This window comes from Cryptotermes secundus, unplaced genomic scaffold (genome assembly GCF_002891405.2).
Source record: "Cryptotermes secundus unplaced genomic scaffold, Csec_1.0 scaffold1133, whole genome shotgun sequence".
Classification (NCBI taxonomy): domain Eukaryota; kingdom Metazoa; phylum Arthropoda; class Insecta; order Blattodea; family Kalotermitidae; genus Cryptotermes; species Cryptotermes secundus.
This window is the reverse complement of record NW_019728510.1, coordinates 89,733-105,558: the sequence shown is the minus strand read 5'-3', so window position 1 is coordinate 105,558 and position 15,826 is coordinate 89,733. Positions and strand designations below refer to the sequence as shown.

The 15,826-nt window shown below is 41.5% G+C and overlaps 1 protein-coding gene across 3 annotated transcripts in view; it reads left to right on the top strand.

Annotated features, from left to right (window-relative positions):
* The first annotated feature begins 5,047 nt into the window (after positions 1-5,047).
* The window catches only part of LOC111865266 (zinc finger and SCAN domain-containing protein 23-like), an 18,969-nt gene continuing 8,190 nt past the window's right edge, over positions 5,048-15,826 (top strand). For 2 of the 3 annotated variants that reach the window (XM_033751757.1, XM_023853161.2), the window contains exons 1-3: positions 5,048-5,875; positions 7,938-8,105; positions 9,659-9,826. In XM_033751757.1, the coding sequence (XP_033607648.1) occupies positions 5,816-5,875; positions 7,938-8,105; positions 9,659-9,826 (396 nt within the window). In that variant the 5' untranslated portion in view covers positions 5,048-5,815. Of the gene's footprint in view, positions 5,876-7,937; positions 8,106-9,658; positions 9,827-12,044; positions 12,117-15,826 lie in introns of those variants that run through there. The other variant, XM_033751758.1, reaches the window with a different exon arrangement.

Below are 15,826 nucleotides of genomic sequence, written 5' to 3'. Positions count from 1 at the left end.
GGGTAATTTTAACTATTTGTAATTATTTTAATTAACTGGAACGTGGCTATCTTGGACAAAGTGAAGTTTTGTGTGTTGGTGATTTCTTTTTCTACTATAAATGCCTCTGATGATGGCTCCGTGGTGAGCCGAAACATGTAAGGCAGGTGGTGACGAGGTGGAAAACTTAAAAAAGTGTCACATTTGACGGAAGGAACTTGATTGTTAATTTAGTGCGTTTGTTCAAAACAGCACTTGACATGATGCCATCTGATATACACAAGATTGTTATTCAAGCTGACAAAACGCCTGCTGGACAACATGTGCGAAGATTCAATGCTCCAACTATAGACGAAATGGCAGTTGTTATAGTCAGAGATCAATTCCAACCTAGAGATATTGTTCTTCATTGGAGAAACGATCAATTGACAAAGGTTGCAGAAACTCATCGATGCTACGATGCCCTGCAATATCCAATCATTTTTGGGATGGTGCCGATGGATATCACTTCAACGTTAAGATGATAAATCCAGTCAGTGGGGAAGAAACAAATATGAAATGCAGCGCAATGAACTATTATTCATACCGATTAATGATTCGAGAGAATGAAGACAATCACATTTTGAAATTCCGTCAATTGTTTCACCAATACATCGTAGATATGTATGCAAAAATCGAAACAGAACGTTTGATATTCATTCGTCTGAATCAGAGCAAGCTTCGCTCTGAAGAATACGTTCATTTGCGAGATGCAGTTGTAAATGACGGTAATACAACTAACATTGGAAGACTAACCATTTTGCCATCTTCATATATAGGCAGTCCACGTCATATGCATATTGCGCTCAAGATGCAATTGCGTACGTTCGTCACTACGGGCGTCCAGACCTATTCGTTAAATTCACATGCAATCCAGCTTGGGACGATATACAACAGCTCTTACTTCCTGGGCAATCGCCCGTGGATAAGCATGACATCACAGCACGTGTTTTCAGACAGAAGCCGAAATCGCTGATGGATTTCATGGTAAAACATGAAGTGTTTGGGTCTGTGCGCTGCTGGATGTACTCAGTAGAATGGCAAAAAAGAGGATTGCCACACGCACATATACTAATATGGCTCTATAACAATATCATTTCAAACGAAATCGACGATGTAATATGCGCTGAAATACCCGATACCGACGTCGATAAGGATTTGCATGAAGTTGTGACGAAAAATATGATACATAGACCTTGCGGTACACTGAATCCAAATTCACCATGCATGATAGACGGAAAATGCTCTAAGCGATATCCTCGAGCATTACTATCCAACACAGTTACAGGAAACGATGGATATCCTTCAAACAGAAGATCAACAGAAGATGGTGGTAAATTAGCAACCATACAAATGCGAAACGGTGACATCGAAGTGGATAACCGGTGGGTTGTTGCATATTCGCCTTTGCTATCAAAAACATACAAAGCGCACATGAACGCGGAATACTGTAACTCCGTTAAATCGATCAAATGCATTTGTAAGTACGTGAATAAAGGCAGCGACATGGCAGTTTTTGGCGTGCAACCAGAAAGAAGTGATAGGAATGCGGCCATACATATCGACGAAATCGCACAGTATCAGGCTGGAAGATACATAAGCTGAAATGAAGCAGAATGGCGAATTCTTTCATATCCCATACATGAACGAAGTCCAGCTGTTGTTCACTTAGCAGTACATCTAGAACAAGGACAACGCGTTTATTTCACAACTGCAAATGTGGAACAAATAGCCACGAATCCACCGGCTACAACGTTAACTGCTTTCTTCGCGTTACGTCAAAATGACGCGTTTGCGAAAACACTGCTGTATTCGGAAGTGCCTACGTATTACACATGGAATGCGAGTAGAAAATCATTTGAACGACGCAAACGAGGAGAGCGAGTCGACGGACAAACTGGCATATTCAAGGAAACTACGATAGGCAGACTGTACACCGTGCATCCCAATCAAGATGAATGCTTTTTCTTCATATGCTGTTGGTAAATGTTCCCGGTTAAACGTCTTTCCAGCAATTGAGAATTGTCATCGGCGTTACATATGCCACTTTCCGCAGTGCATGTCAAGCTCTGAATTTATTGGAGAACGACCGACACTGGGATGTATGCATTACTGACGCGTGCAACACGTCACATCCACGTCGAATTCGAGCATTGTTTGAAATCATATTGACCGCCTGTTCTCCTTCATCTCCAACAGAGTTATAGGAGAAGTATAAATCGCACATGGCTGAAGATATTTTCCGTCGAATACGCGAGGAAAATTCCAATATGAAAATGGATTTCACAACAAATCTACAACGAAACGTTGATAATGGTTGAAGATTTGTGCTTAGAAATCGCGAACAAAGTTCTCAATCAATTGGGAATGCCATCACCGAATCGATCTGCTGCTGCTTCGTTCAATGTAGAATTACGCCGTGAACAAAATTACAACACGGGTGATCTTTTGTCATATGTGCAATCAAATACTCCTAAGCTAACACTTGAGCAAAAAGGCATTTACGATCAAATAATGCAAACTGTCAATAACGGGGTTGCAGAAATCTTCTTAGATGCGCCAGGAGGAACTGGTAAAACGTTCCTAATTAGATTGATTCTGGCAGCAATTCGATCCCAAAATGACAGCCTTAGCTCTTGTGTCGTCCGGAATATCTGCGACATTGCTACCAGGTGGAAGAACTGCTCCTTCCGCTTTGAAATTGCCATTGAATGTGCAATTCATTGAAACTCCCACGTGCAACATTTCCAAAGCAACAGGCATGGGAAAGGTATTGCAGAAATGCAAACTTATTGTTTGGGATGAATGCACAATGGCGCCCAAAACATCGCTCGAGGATCTTCGTAGATCATTGCAAGATTTGCGTGGAAACATCAGACCATTTGGGAACACATTAATATTGCTTGCAGGAGATTTCAGGCAAACATTACCTGTAATTCCTCGATCGACAACAACGGACGAAATAAATGCTTGCCTGAAATACTCTACTTTGTGGCGACACGTAAAGACGTTAAAATTAACTACAAATATACGTGTCCAGCTGCAAAACGATCAATCAGCTGAGATATTCTCACATCAATTGCTGGAAATTGGGAACGGAAAGGTGCCGGTTGATCTGACCTCAGGACGAATTTCATTGCCGAAGCGGTTAATTATCCAACAGAAGTTTTGAATTCACTCGATCTGCCAGGGATGCCACCGCACGTACTGCAATTGAAAATAGGCGTGCCAATTATCATGTTGCGAAATATCAACCAGCCAAAGCCTTTCAACGGCACGCGGATTGCAGTAAAAAATTATTGAGCAACGTCGTAGAAGCAACAATCTTGACAGGACCTTTCAAAGGTGAAGATGTCCTCATTCCTCGTATTCCTATGATTCCAACGGATGTGCCATTTCAATTTAAAATTGCAATTCCGAATTCGATTGGCGTTTGCATTCACCATCAACAAAGCTCAGGGCCAATCTTTAGAATTGTGCGGTTTAGATCTAGACACGGGTTGCTTCTCACATGGACAGTTATATGTTGCGTGTTCTAGAGTCGGCAAACCAGACAATCTCTATATCTGCACAGACAATGGAACAACAAAAATTGTATACCCGCAAGCATTGTGAAGTTAAACATATTAGAAATGTGCGCTTTCACTTTTCTTTCTTTTCCATTTAACCAGACTGAGCCACAGCAACGCGTGGCCGGGTACAGCTAGTTCATTATATTTCTTTAAGATATGTTATTATTTCTGCCATATTGTTCTGCATAGTACTGAACTGGTGAAGATGAATATATCAGATTTTCTTATATCATTAAATGCAGTCTTAATCTTGTTGATGAGTGTATGACACATTCTCGAATTCCATCGTTCTAATGAAAATAATAAGAAATGGGAACATGAGTAATTTTTCTTACAATATATGATTTATAATACTTAAGTGGACCCGAAAAACTGTGTTCTGTATGGCTTTCAAGTCTAAGTTATGAGGAAATTATGAGGCTTAATATATGTATTTCTGATAAAAACATTTTTTTTCAAGTTTCCTCACCTTCAGCTTTCCTAAATACAAGTATTCCATGTATGTCACATTTCACAATTTTCAGTGCCTTTGGTTAAAGAGGTGTTTCATATGAAAGAAAGTCTATGACTTTCCAGGCACTACTGACAAACTTTCTCCAGATAAATAATTTGTAACCTAATCTCTTGTAGTCCAGAGCTGCAGAGGCTCGTATTCCACTGTTATTTTTTTTTTTTTTTAAAGGGGGGGGGGGACTAAGTTTAATAGAACTTCACTCAAATCCAACCGAAAGGATATGGGTGAAGTGATATTAAACTTACTTACGCAGCTTAGCCCTTCTTGAGAAGCTGCCAATTGTGCAGCCACTCAAGAATTTTCCAGCCCTTTGTAGAACCTGAAGGTTCATTACTGTGTTCACAAGAGCCCTCCACTGGTCCCTATCCTGAGCCAGATCAATCCAATCCATACCATACCCTCCTATTTCACTAGGATAAATTTTAATATTGTCCACCCACCTATGCCTTGTTCTTCCCAGTAGTCTCTTTCCTTATGATTTTCCCACCAATATACTATATGCATTCCTCGCCTCCCCCATTCGTGCTACATGCCCTGCCATCCTCCTCGACTAGTCATATTGGACACAGAATATCACTAGTCCAGGAGGATGAGGTTGGCAGGGCATGTAGCACGAATGGAGGAGGTGAGGTATGCATACAGGATATTGGTGGGAAAGCCAGAAGGAAAGCGACTCTGCAGTACAAGAGATCTGGTTGTAAAAGCATTTAATGCTAGTAGCGCAAAAAGCATTGGAAGGGGCAGAGGGGGAAGCAATCAAAATAGTTGGTAAAGTAGCATACCTTCTTACCGATTGTGCTCTAGGCCCAGGAGGCCATTTTAAATTTAGTTCGTGTATGGGGAACATAGATGGCAGGAGCATTGCACCGAGGTTTCATGGCGGCCATTTTGCCAACCAATAACATGTTAGTTTCACGGGGCTGACTGTGATTAGCGTAAGTAGAACAAACTCATTCATCGTCGGTTACGGATAGTTAATTTGTAATGGAAAAAGTTTTGGGTATTGTTTATGGACGCATTAGGACCATTCAAGAGAAATTCAGTTTCCTCATCTTTTTTACAAATTATTGTGTTCGAGATATAGTTGCGCAGTTGGAAGTTCTAACTGGGATTCTGCTAAACCGCAACGCCCGCTCTGAGGGTGATGTTACCAGTAGAATGCACATTTTTAGTGTTTTATGCCCTTCCTCGCTAGTACCCGTACCAATCCGACTTGTAAAGGAAGTAGTGAGAGCTGGTGTGTGTTGAACTGGTTGAAGTTGCAGGACATACAAATGCGTTTTTGGCCTTTTCAATGTAAATTTGTAGAGTAGGTTTGCTGTTTCTAGGACGTAACTCCGTACAGTCTGGTAGGCAGTATCCGACGTTTTTGAAAATAGAGGTTCACTCAAAATGGGTGAACTAGCTGCCATCAAAACTGAGCAACAGTTTGTTAAGACTACACAACGTGTAATAAGACTGCAAGCTTCAGTAATCCCTGCCGGCTTCTGCTGTGAGAACAAAGAAATCCACGTCATTGTGCGTACACGATAATTAGTGTTTCCTTACAGACTTGGGCAAATATTCAGAGCTAGGTACTGGTATACTTGTTAGAAATATCATGCTATATCACTAGGATTCTTGTAAATGAATTCATTTGCCACCCACAAGGCATGTGTGATAAAATATGGTTTCAAGGTTATGAAAGATTCTGCATTCTCTTGCAACAGGAATGACGAGAATTCCACTACAGAGAGCTGAAGAAACATTTCCTGCTGTGACAGAAAGGATGGTGAGAGTTTCGTCCTCCTGTGCACAGACAAGAACTTTAATTCTTATATCTTAAAAAACTAAACTTTTTATGCCAAGCTTGTGTTAATTTTCATAATCCATCTGTGGAGTTTACATGGTTCTTCATATTGTAACACTTTGCATTATTATATGGGAGAGGGATGAATTCAAGGAGAGTGATATGGGTATGTATGTATGTAAGGGGTCGGACATAAAAAGCGGACTGCAATCTTCAATGATCTACGAGTATTGTGCTTCCCCTTTGGATTAGCCCTTTATTAATCCTACACTTTTAATAAAGTGTAGGACCCTGCTTATGGGGACATCATAAAAGTCACTTGGTTCCATAAAAAAATGACCCAAGTGATGAAATCTTAAATAAGCTGTGATCTCAAAATCACACGGGATGTGTGTGGATGGTTTGTTTTCTTTGTAGGCACCTTTCACACGATGGGTTATCTGTCAGTCCCAACTTGAAAATATATCCTTTCAGGTGGCAGTGTCCGGTAAGTAATGCTACCACCCATCCTAGTTGATCTCTGTTTAATCATAACAGATCATTCTTTCCTCTGGCAGAGAGTCCTGCTATAGAACCCTTTGCCTGTCTGAGTCCAATTATGGATTCCCAGTATTTTTTATGGTTTCTATCAGTCCAGTCCCTGATCGCTATTTTGGCAACTCCAATTGAGATGCTGCAAGTTTGTTCACATCCTATGAATGGCTGTTCATATCATGATACGGGTAGGTCATATAGGATGCATGTGAGAATGAGAAATGCATACAAAAATTTTGACAGAAGACCTGGAAGAATGACAACACTTGAGAGACAGTTGTGAAGATGGATTTTAAAGGTAAAGTTATGGGGGTTTTGGACTGTGTTTGTTTGTGTCAGGATGCAAAGTCATGATGGGCATGTGTGAACACAGTAATGAGGACTTAGGTTCTGTGGGAACTGCCCACATTCAAGCAAGTGTGACAACACAAGTGTCATTGGTTAGCAACGATGAGCAAACAACGGTTGCTAGGCAAAAGCGAGTAAACAGCGGTTGCTAGGGAACTTATAAACACGGTATCCTACAACAGCAGTACCTATTATGGAACCGTTTTTATATGTCCGACTCTAGGTTATATAAGAAGATATATTGAATGGTAGTGACAGTTACAGTTATGGTTATGGTTCTAGATTCTACAGTTCACTATTGTTATTATCCATCTGTGTATACTGTGCAGCTGCAATAAATCCTATAGGACAGTTCAACTAGTGGTTGTCTCTTCATACAACTACTCCCACATAAAGAGCAGATATGTATTGTCTTTACTTCCACAGGGACCACAGGTTTCTCAGGAAGGTCGCTGCATTATGAACTTAACACTTGCTAAGATTGTGAAATCTGTAGAGAAGAAATCTGTACAGAGCAGCTGTTATGGGTTAGATGTAAAGAGAAACAGCTACAGCAAGGAGGGCATATTGTTGCGTGTCGGGCGTATATCGCGACAGATAACTTCACGCCGTATTTTATATAGCGAATTTTATTTCACATTGGCACTTACAGTCACCCAAATTACAGATTTACGATTACTGCTATCTGCAGTATCACAATTTTTACACTCCAAATGCCAGAATACAACTGACTAGTTGCTGGCTAACTCGGAACTAACTCGGAGGTAGCTCGAGGACTCACTCGGCGGGAGCTCCAGGACTCACTGACTCGTAGGTAGCTCCAAGGCTAACTGACTGACTCAGTACAACTGACTGTGAATAGCCTTCGCTGCTCCTTATGTAGCCTTGATCGGACAATACGGAAAACGGCCACGTAATAGGCACCCTTGTTGCCTGGCGCTGTGTTGCTAGTAACGCTAGCGGTAGTAACCGCTGTTACTACCGTAACAATCCTGTTGCGTCACCGTTACGTTACCGAGCGGAGGAGGGGGAGGGGAGCGCTGACTCACCCGCCGCGTCACTGCCGGTGGGGGGGTTCTCCTTTGCGCAACATGTCACAATATATTGTTTCGTGTATGGTGTTGTACAGCCATGACTGATAGAAGATGTGATGCCTTTCCAGAACTGTGCAAATTCAGAGAAGGGTTTAGTGGGTCCACATGATGAGACATACCCAGCAAGTCATGATGCAGACCAGGCCATGAATATAAAAGCTGAGGCAGTCTCAGATGCAGAAGAGGAAGTGGATCCTCTGCAAATAACAGTTCAGGAAGTAAAGGCCGAACCTGAGGTGAGCTGTATGTTTCTGTATGTCTGCTCTTAGGCAGATATCACAGATAGGAATTCCAGTTGTCTTTCTCATCTCCATCTTTGTCTGTCTGTGCACTTGAAACAACTCCACTATGCTGCTGACTTGCCTTTGAAGGCCTTTTTCTGAAGTGTCTGAATTTGTTGAATGTATGCTGCTTGTGATATACCACTTCCATTTACTTTTAAGCAATTCTGAAGTAGATGAAATTAAATTTTGTGTAAACTGAACTGTATTTGAGAGAAGTTCTATAGCAGCAAAAATCCTTAGGGAGTCATCGAACTGTTCGCAGTTAGTTACTGGTACACTTATTAGAACCAAGAATTTAAATTACTAGGACTCTTGTGAGCTAATTCCTATGAACCCCACAAGATATTTATCATGTGATGAACAGATTTCAAGGTTACAAAGATTCTGCGTTCTCTTGGAACAAAAGTGGCAAGAATTGTACTGAAAAGAGCTGAAGAAAAGTTTCCTGCTGTAATAGAAAGAATTGTGTTTCGTGCTTGTGTGCACAGACAAGAATTTTATTTTATTTCAGTTCTCTTGGCCAAAGGGCTAAATATTTTGTGACAGGCTTCTGTTTGTTTGCATAATCCATGTAGGGAGTTCCTTACACTTGGATGATAACCTTTGGGATATTATGTAGGACAGCAGTGAGTTAAAGGAGAGTGATGTGGGTAAATCATGTATTGCACATGCAACGGAGAGAAATGCATACTAAGTTTTGGAGGGAAAACCTGAGAGAAGCAGGCCACTTGTGAGACCTAAGTGTGGATGGAGAGATGCTGTTAAGATAGATTTTTAAAGAAATAATTCGCGAGTGTTTGTACTGGGTCTGTTTGCCTTAGGATACAGAGCCATGATAAGCATGTGAGATCACAGTAATGAGCCCTTAGGTACTATAACTAACTCCATGGAGCTGAGTGAGTCCTTGAGAAGCCACCAGTTGCTTGGCCACTGAAGAAATTCCCATCATTGTACAGAACCTGGAAGTTTATTGACATGTTCGCAAGAATCCGTAACAAGTCCCTATCCTGAGCCATATGAATCCAGTCCACACCACCCCATCTTATGTCTCTTAAAGATCCATTTAAATATTATCTTCCCACCTATCCTAGGTCTTCCTATTGGTCTCTTTAATTCTGGCTTTCTCATAAAATCCTATATGCATTCCTCCTCTCCCCCTTGCCTGCTATATGAGCTGCCCATCTCATCCTCCTTGACTTGATCATATAATTATGCTTGGTGAACGAAGATTACAAGTTGTGGAGCTCGTCATTATGATGTTTTTAGGTACCAAAAAAGCAGATATTTTCTGTACTGCTGCAGTGACCGATAGTTCCTCGGGAAGGTCACTGAGCTATGAACCGAGTACTTTCTAGTGATCATGATAGCTGTAGAGAAGAACATCTGTACAGAACAGCTCTTATGAGTTAAATGTGATGAGAAATAGCCATAACAAGGAGAGCATACGCTGTTTAATGTGTGGAGTTGTACATCCATTTCTGAGAAAGATGTGTTGGTTTTTACAGAACTGTACAAATTTGGAGAACGCATTAGTGGGTACATATGGTGAGACATACCCAACACCTCATGATGCAAAGCAGGCCATGGATATAAAAGCTGAGGCAGTCTCAGATGCAGAAGAGGAAGGGGATCCTGTCCCAATAACATTTCCAGAAATAAAGGCTGAACCTGAGGTGAGCTCTATGTGCACTGTTAGGCAGATGACCCAGATGTGCAGAAATGCCGCTTGTCTTCTCTGTGAACTTGAAACAACTCCACTCTGCTGTTGACTAGATTTTGAAAGTGTTTTCTTCCCCCCCTCCCCCCCGACTCTAGTTTGAATGTTGCGTGTGATGTACCACTCCCATTTTCATTAAACAAATCTAATATAGATGAAAATAGCGGCCTCCGTAGTCTAGAGGTAACGTTCCCACCTCATGACTCGTAGTACGCGGGTTCGAATACCCGGCAGAGGTCGTCGAATTTTTAAGGGCGGAAAAATTCAGGAAAAAAGTCCTCTGGGAGGGACTTTAAGCCGTGGGTCCCATATCGTAGCTTTATGACATGCAAAAGAACCTCATATCTCCAAAGGAGGTCACTGAGTCAAATTAACGGACGTTTCCCGCCCAACAGCAGTCTCTAATACCTCTGGTAGATGGGGGAAGCATTATAGAAATCTCTCAGGTAGTAGAGCCGGTCTTGATGGCTGGGTGGGACTGATGGTAAGCACCAGTACCGGTAGGATATAGAGATTGGTAGAAATCATAGAGGGAAGCACAATGGACCAATACAGGTCTCAGGGCATGGGGAAACCCACCCTCTCCAATAACTAACTAACTAACTAGATGAAAATAGATCTTGTGTATACTGAATGTTTGCGGTAAATTCCATAGCACATCTATCACATTTTCTTTGTCCTATCCACTAAGCAGTGCTTTGGTACTACATCATGGAGTTCCCATGATCTATAAATGCTGAAGTTTATCATTTGTTTTCTGTCTCCAATGCAGTCTGTGTCCATGTAATAACATAGAGGTGTCATTGTGTTGAGGATTTGTTATAGGATGATTAATGATTCTCTAAACATTTGTGACAATGTGTGACATATTATAGACACATGTTGTCTGTTGCCCTTTTGTTTGAAGTAAATTTAATATATCTGACACTGTTGGAGGTGCCTGTGTACCTGCTGTTGGGTCATTGGTTGTCATGACAGATTTTTTGTTATTTTCTGTTAGACAGAAAGGTGACTAAACATTAGTTACAGAGAATGTGTTAGAGGTGTAGAAAGCAGTAGTGAAGAACTGGCATTAGCAACACATCCTAAAATATAGACGCAAATGTGGTGAAGTGGAATCTACAATGGATGTAATTAAACACGCAAATAAAGCTATTAATGAACATCAAAGAAAATTTCTACGTCTGCATATAGACGGAGGTTCTTACTTTTCTCGGACAGTTCACAGCGACTGATGCACCACTGGCTGCAAGGTGCATACAAATTTTGCCAATGAATCAGTATGCCTGTGGCCAGTAACGTTTGGAATGAAGTATACAAATCACAGCACACAGACGTTGTTGAAAATGCTGTCCTCCTACAGGTAGACATTCCTTGCACCAGCAGAAGTGGTTCTGATTAACACTTAAAGCTATTGTGCCGAAATTTTTGCAATTTCCCTATGATTATTTTTTTTTTGTTCTTCTTCATGGTGTTTACTGTTTTAAACCATGTCCTGCAAAGAACCACAGAAGAAAATATCTAAAAATTAAGGTTGTGTGAATGTGCCTGCCATACAAGTGCTGATACCAGACAAAGCCTGCATAGATGTATGTGCAGTGTGGGCAGTAGCTGAATCTTGCTGAAACCAGCCACAGAGTCTTTCTGCTTTTGTAACTCTCGAAAGAATTGTCTGAGAATGACTTGTACATGTTTTTCACAATTAATTGTTCCATTAAAAAATGCTGGTAGAACAATCCTCAGTGCCCTTACAGCTTTGCCAGGCTCCAACTTTCACTGGATGGAGCCATACTTCATGGGCGAGATGTGCATTCACTGAATTCCAGTAGCAACACTTTCTCGTATTTATATATCACTGCAAGTGAACCCATGCTTCATCAGAAAAGAATGTCAATTGTGGATCAATCTCCTCTTCAATGATACACTGTAGAAACCAACTGCAAAAATGAATTTAGAATATTTATTAGTCCTGATAGCATTTATATTTATATTCGCACACCACGTTTTGGAGGCTGGATATACATTTGGCGCAATGGGCCAGACCATGAAAGTACTATATACGAAGGGAAGTCAACAATTATCCGCAATGCAGTTGTATTTGTGTTTCTGTTGGCAGCACTGTCGATTTGCGCAGCATCGCCATGTGTGGTTTCCTTTTCATTATTTCTGCGCAGGTTTGATGTTGCTAGGTTAGTTCCATCGTCGCTACATTGCTGTTAATCATGGCTGCTCCACTTTCTGTTTGCACCAAAGAAGAGCAACGTTCAGTGATCCGGTTTTTGTTGTCGGAAGGTGTGTCAGGGGCCACAGTCCATCAAAGACTTTCAGCACAATACGGGAACAGTGGTTTGCCGCAACGGAATGTCTACGAATGGATTGAAAAGTTCAAAATTGATCGCACAAGTGTTACACATGAGGAAGGAGCCGGACGACCATCCACGGCCACAAATGAGTACAACATTGAGTGTGCACGTGACATGGTTCTGTTAGACAGATGAGTGACTATTGATGAAGTGGCAAATCTTCTGCAAATTATTTATGGTTCTGCCTATGAAATCATCAACAACAGACTTGGGTTTCATAAAGTCTGTGCAAGATGGGTCCCAAAACAACTCACAGTGTTGCATAAACAAATGCGCTTGGACATCTGCCAACAACGTTTGGATCGCTATGGTATCTGTCTTCTTAGACAGAATCATCACTGGTGACGAAACATGGATCCATCATTGCGAGCTGGAGAGTAAACAGAGTATGGAATGGAAACATCCACAATTGCCCAGGAAGAAAAAGTTCAAAAGCCAACCATCCACAGGAAAACTGATGCTAACAGATTTTGGGACTCACAAGGCCCAGTACTGGAATATTATCAGGAGAGGGGCACAACAATAAACAGTGCTCGTTACAGTGAGATGCTTACTGACAGGCTAAAGCCTGCAATTTGAAGCAAACGCCGAGGACTACTGTCAAAAGGTGTTGTGTTGTTGCACGACAGTGTCCGTCCACATACTGCTGCCCACACTGCTGAAACCCTCTGGAAACTCAAGTTTGATGTAATGGCTCATCCTCCGTATAGTCCTGATCACGCCCCTTCTGACTGCCGCTTGTTTGGTCCACTCAAAGAGGCATTAAGGGGCCATCTATTCACCTCAGACCAAGAAATGAAGTAAGCGGTGCATGCTTGGCTCGCTGCCCAGCCGAAAACCTTCTTTTCTGAGGGCATCAGGAAGCTTGTGCAGCGATGGACCAAGTGCGTTGAAAAGCAAGGGGACTATGTTGAAAAATGATGTTAATGTAAGTTTTCTATTTGTATTGAAATAAAATTGGCAGGTACATTGCGGATAATTATTGACTTACCTACGTATAAAGGAAGGACCCAAACTCAACGCATTAGAAAGATGTTATATATATGAGACATGACGAAGAAAGGTCTACAGATGAACAGTACATTTACAGAAATACATAATCCCATATTCGACATTCTAGTAAAATCACACCAAATAACCCCACCCCTTCCCCATCTCTTCAACCACTCACAGTAGCCTCCCCCTACCTCATACCACTCAACTCTACACAAACATACCCACATATACTGCTACCCCCCAAGTAGGTGGTCTAGACTGAACCGCTACAGCATAGCAACAACATCAACACAGGGAGTAGACCGTACACATATACAGATACCCCCCAAGCAAGTAGTTTAGACCAAACCACTACTGCATAGCAACAACATCAACACGGAGTAGCCTGTACACATATACAGATACCCCCCCAAGCAAGTAGTTTAGACCAAACCACTACAGCATAGCAACAACAACACGGAGTAGCCTGTACACATATACTGATACCCCCCAAGCAAGTAGTCTAGACTGAACTGCTACAGCACAGCAACAACATCAACACAGAGTAGCCTGTACACATATACAGATACCCCCCAAGCAAGTAGCCTAGGCCGAACCGCTACAGCATAGCGACAACATCAACACAGGGAGTAGCCCGTACACATATACAGATTCACCCAAACAAGTAGTCTAAACCGAACTGCTATAACCAGGGTCCAGATTCTGATGACCTGAAAATATTTAAAAAATTACCTATAAAATGACCAAAAAAATCCAGAAAATGACCAAAAGGAGAAAGAAAGAACACTTTGCTTCCATATTATTCACATTTCAGAAAGCGTATGAAGAAAAATTCCCTAAAATGGCCAAAAATGACAAGAAATACTTTAAAGGTCCAAAATTTACCAAAAAATTTCCCCCAAAATGAAAAAATGACCTTAAACCTAAAAATGTCAAAAAATGACAAAAAATTACCTATAAAATTTACATTTCTGTAACCAGCATCTCATATCCGAGGTTTATATATTTAAGAGCATCGCATAGGATACAAGGAAAAAAGATGACATGTCATCATAATCCGGGTCCTGACTATAACATATCGACGTCAACATGGAGCAGCCCATACACATATCATCATAAGAAAATCAAATATACATAACTACATATACTTAATAACCTAACAACGAATTTAACAACAATACACTCACAAGCTTCTTATAATAATTAAAAACTGCTACAGATCACTTTGAATAAACACCCTGTTGGGTGACATACAGAATAACGAGCATAAGCTCCACAAGACAGTAGAAAAGTCAAGACCTCATGACCTAACTCATGTCGAAGAGCATGGACAGGCATATTACCCCCTCCAAACTAATAAGACTCACTTACTAGAGTAGATGTTGGAATTGGCGCCCTCCATTTTCAATGCATGCGTTACATCGACGAAAGAAACTTTGGCGCACCCTTTCAAATATTCCCGGTATCCCATGGATCACGTCACATGCAACAGGTATTCTGGCCAGCAACTCGAATTCATTATCCACATGTGTGTCCAAGATCAGGCCTTTCACATGGCCCCAGATGAAATAGTCCAGACATGTCAAGTCTGGGGATCGGGGTGGCCAAGGAACTGGGCCTCCCCTTCCTATCCAACAACCATGAAAAGCAGCATCCAGATAGTCTCGTGATATAATGCTGAAGTGTGCTGGCTCTTCCTCATGCTGTATCCACATTTGTCTCCACACAATCAGTGGCACGTCTTCTAGCAAAGTTGGAAGCATACATTCCAGTAACACCTTGTAAATGGGCCCATTGAGTCGCGGTGGTAAGGGGAAAGGCCCAATCAAGTGATCCCCAATGATGCCCGCCCAGACATTGACAGAAAATTGCGCCTGGTGGTAACCAGCTACAGTAATGTTGGGGTTTTCGTCAGCCCAAATGTGGCTGTTTCAACAGTTGAACCAGCCATCCCTTGTAAGCTGCGCTTCATCTTTGAATAACACGTGATTCAGGAAGTTGGGCTGATGTAAACACTGGTTCAGTATCCACTGAAAAAATTGAACTCATGGTATGAAGTCAGCTGTACCTACGTCGTGTACTCGTGTTGGACATGCAGGATCCTCCAAACACTTGATTTTGATGTCCCCACCATCTTGGCAATGGCACGAGTGCTGGTGGATGGCTGTTCCTCTATGCAATGCAGTTCGAAATTGAGGCACCAAGTTTAAATGAAATGATATTAACCTTTATCCTACGGCCCTTTAAACTTAGGTTGTGGCAACGGTACGGAGTTCTTTAAATGGCCGCTATTTGAGATTCGTGAAAATTGTAGTCACTTACTAATTTTGCTCCTATTTCTGCTATTTCTGTGATAATCGAACGAAATAAACGCTGTTTTTTTCTCGAAAGAATATAGAATCAGATATTGTAATTTACAGATTGTATAAAACATGTTAAAATTTTTGCACTGACACCAAAGGAGAATTTTCGCAATTTCTTGTTTCTGAGCAAGAATTCATACGTTCTGGACACCCCTGAATGGAAGTTGCTGATGACGACACTTGTGCATGTCACGGTAACACCGGATGTTGAGTCTAGAGACGTTATCGCAGTCT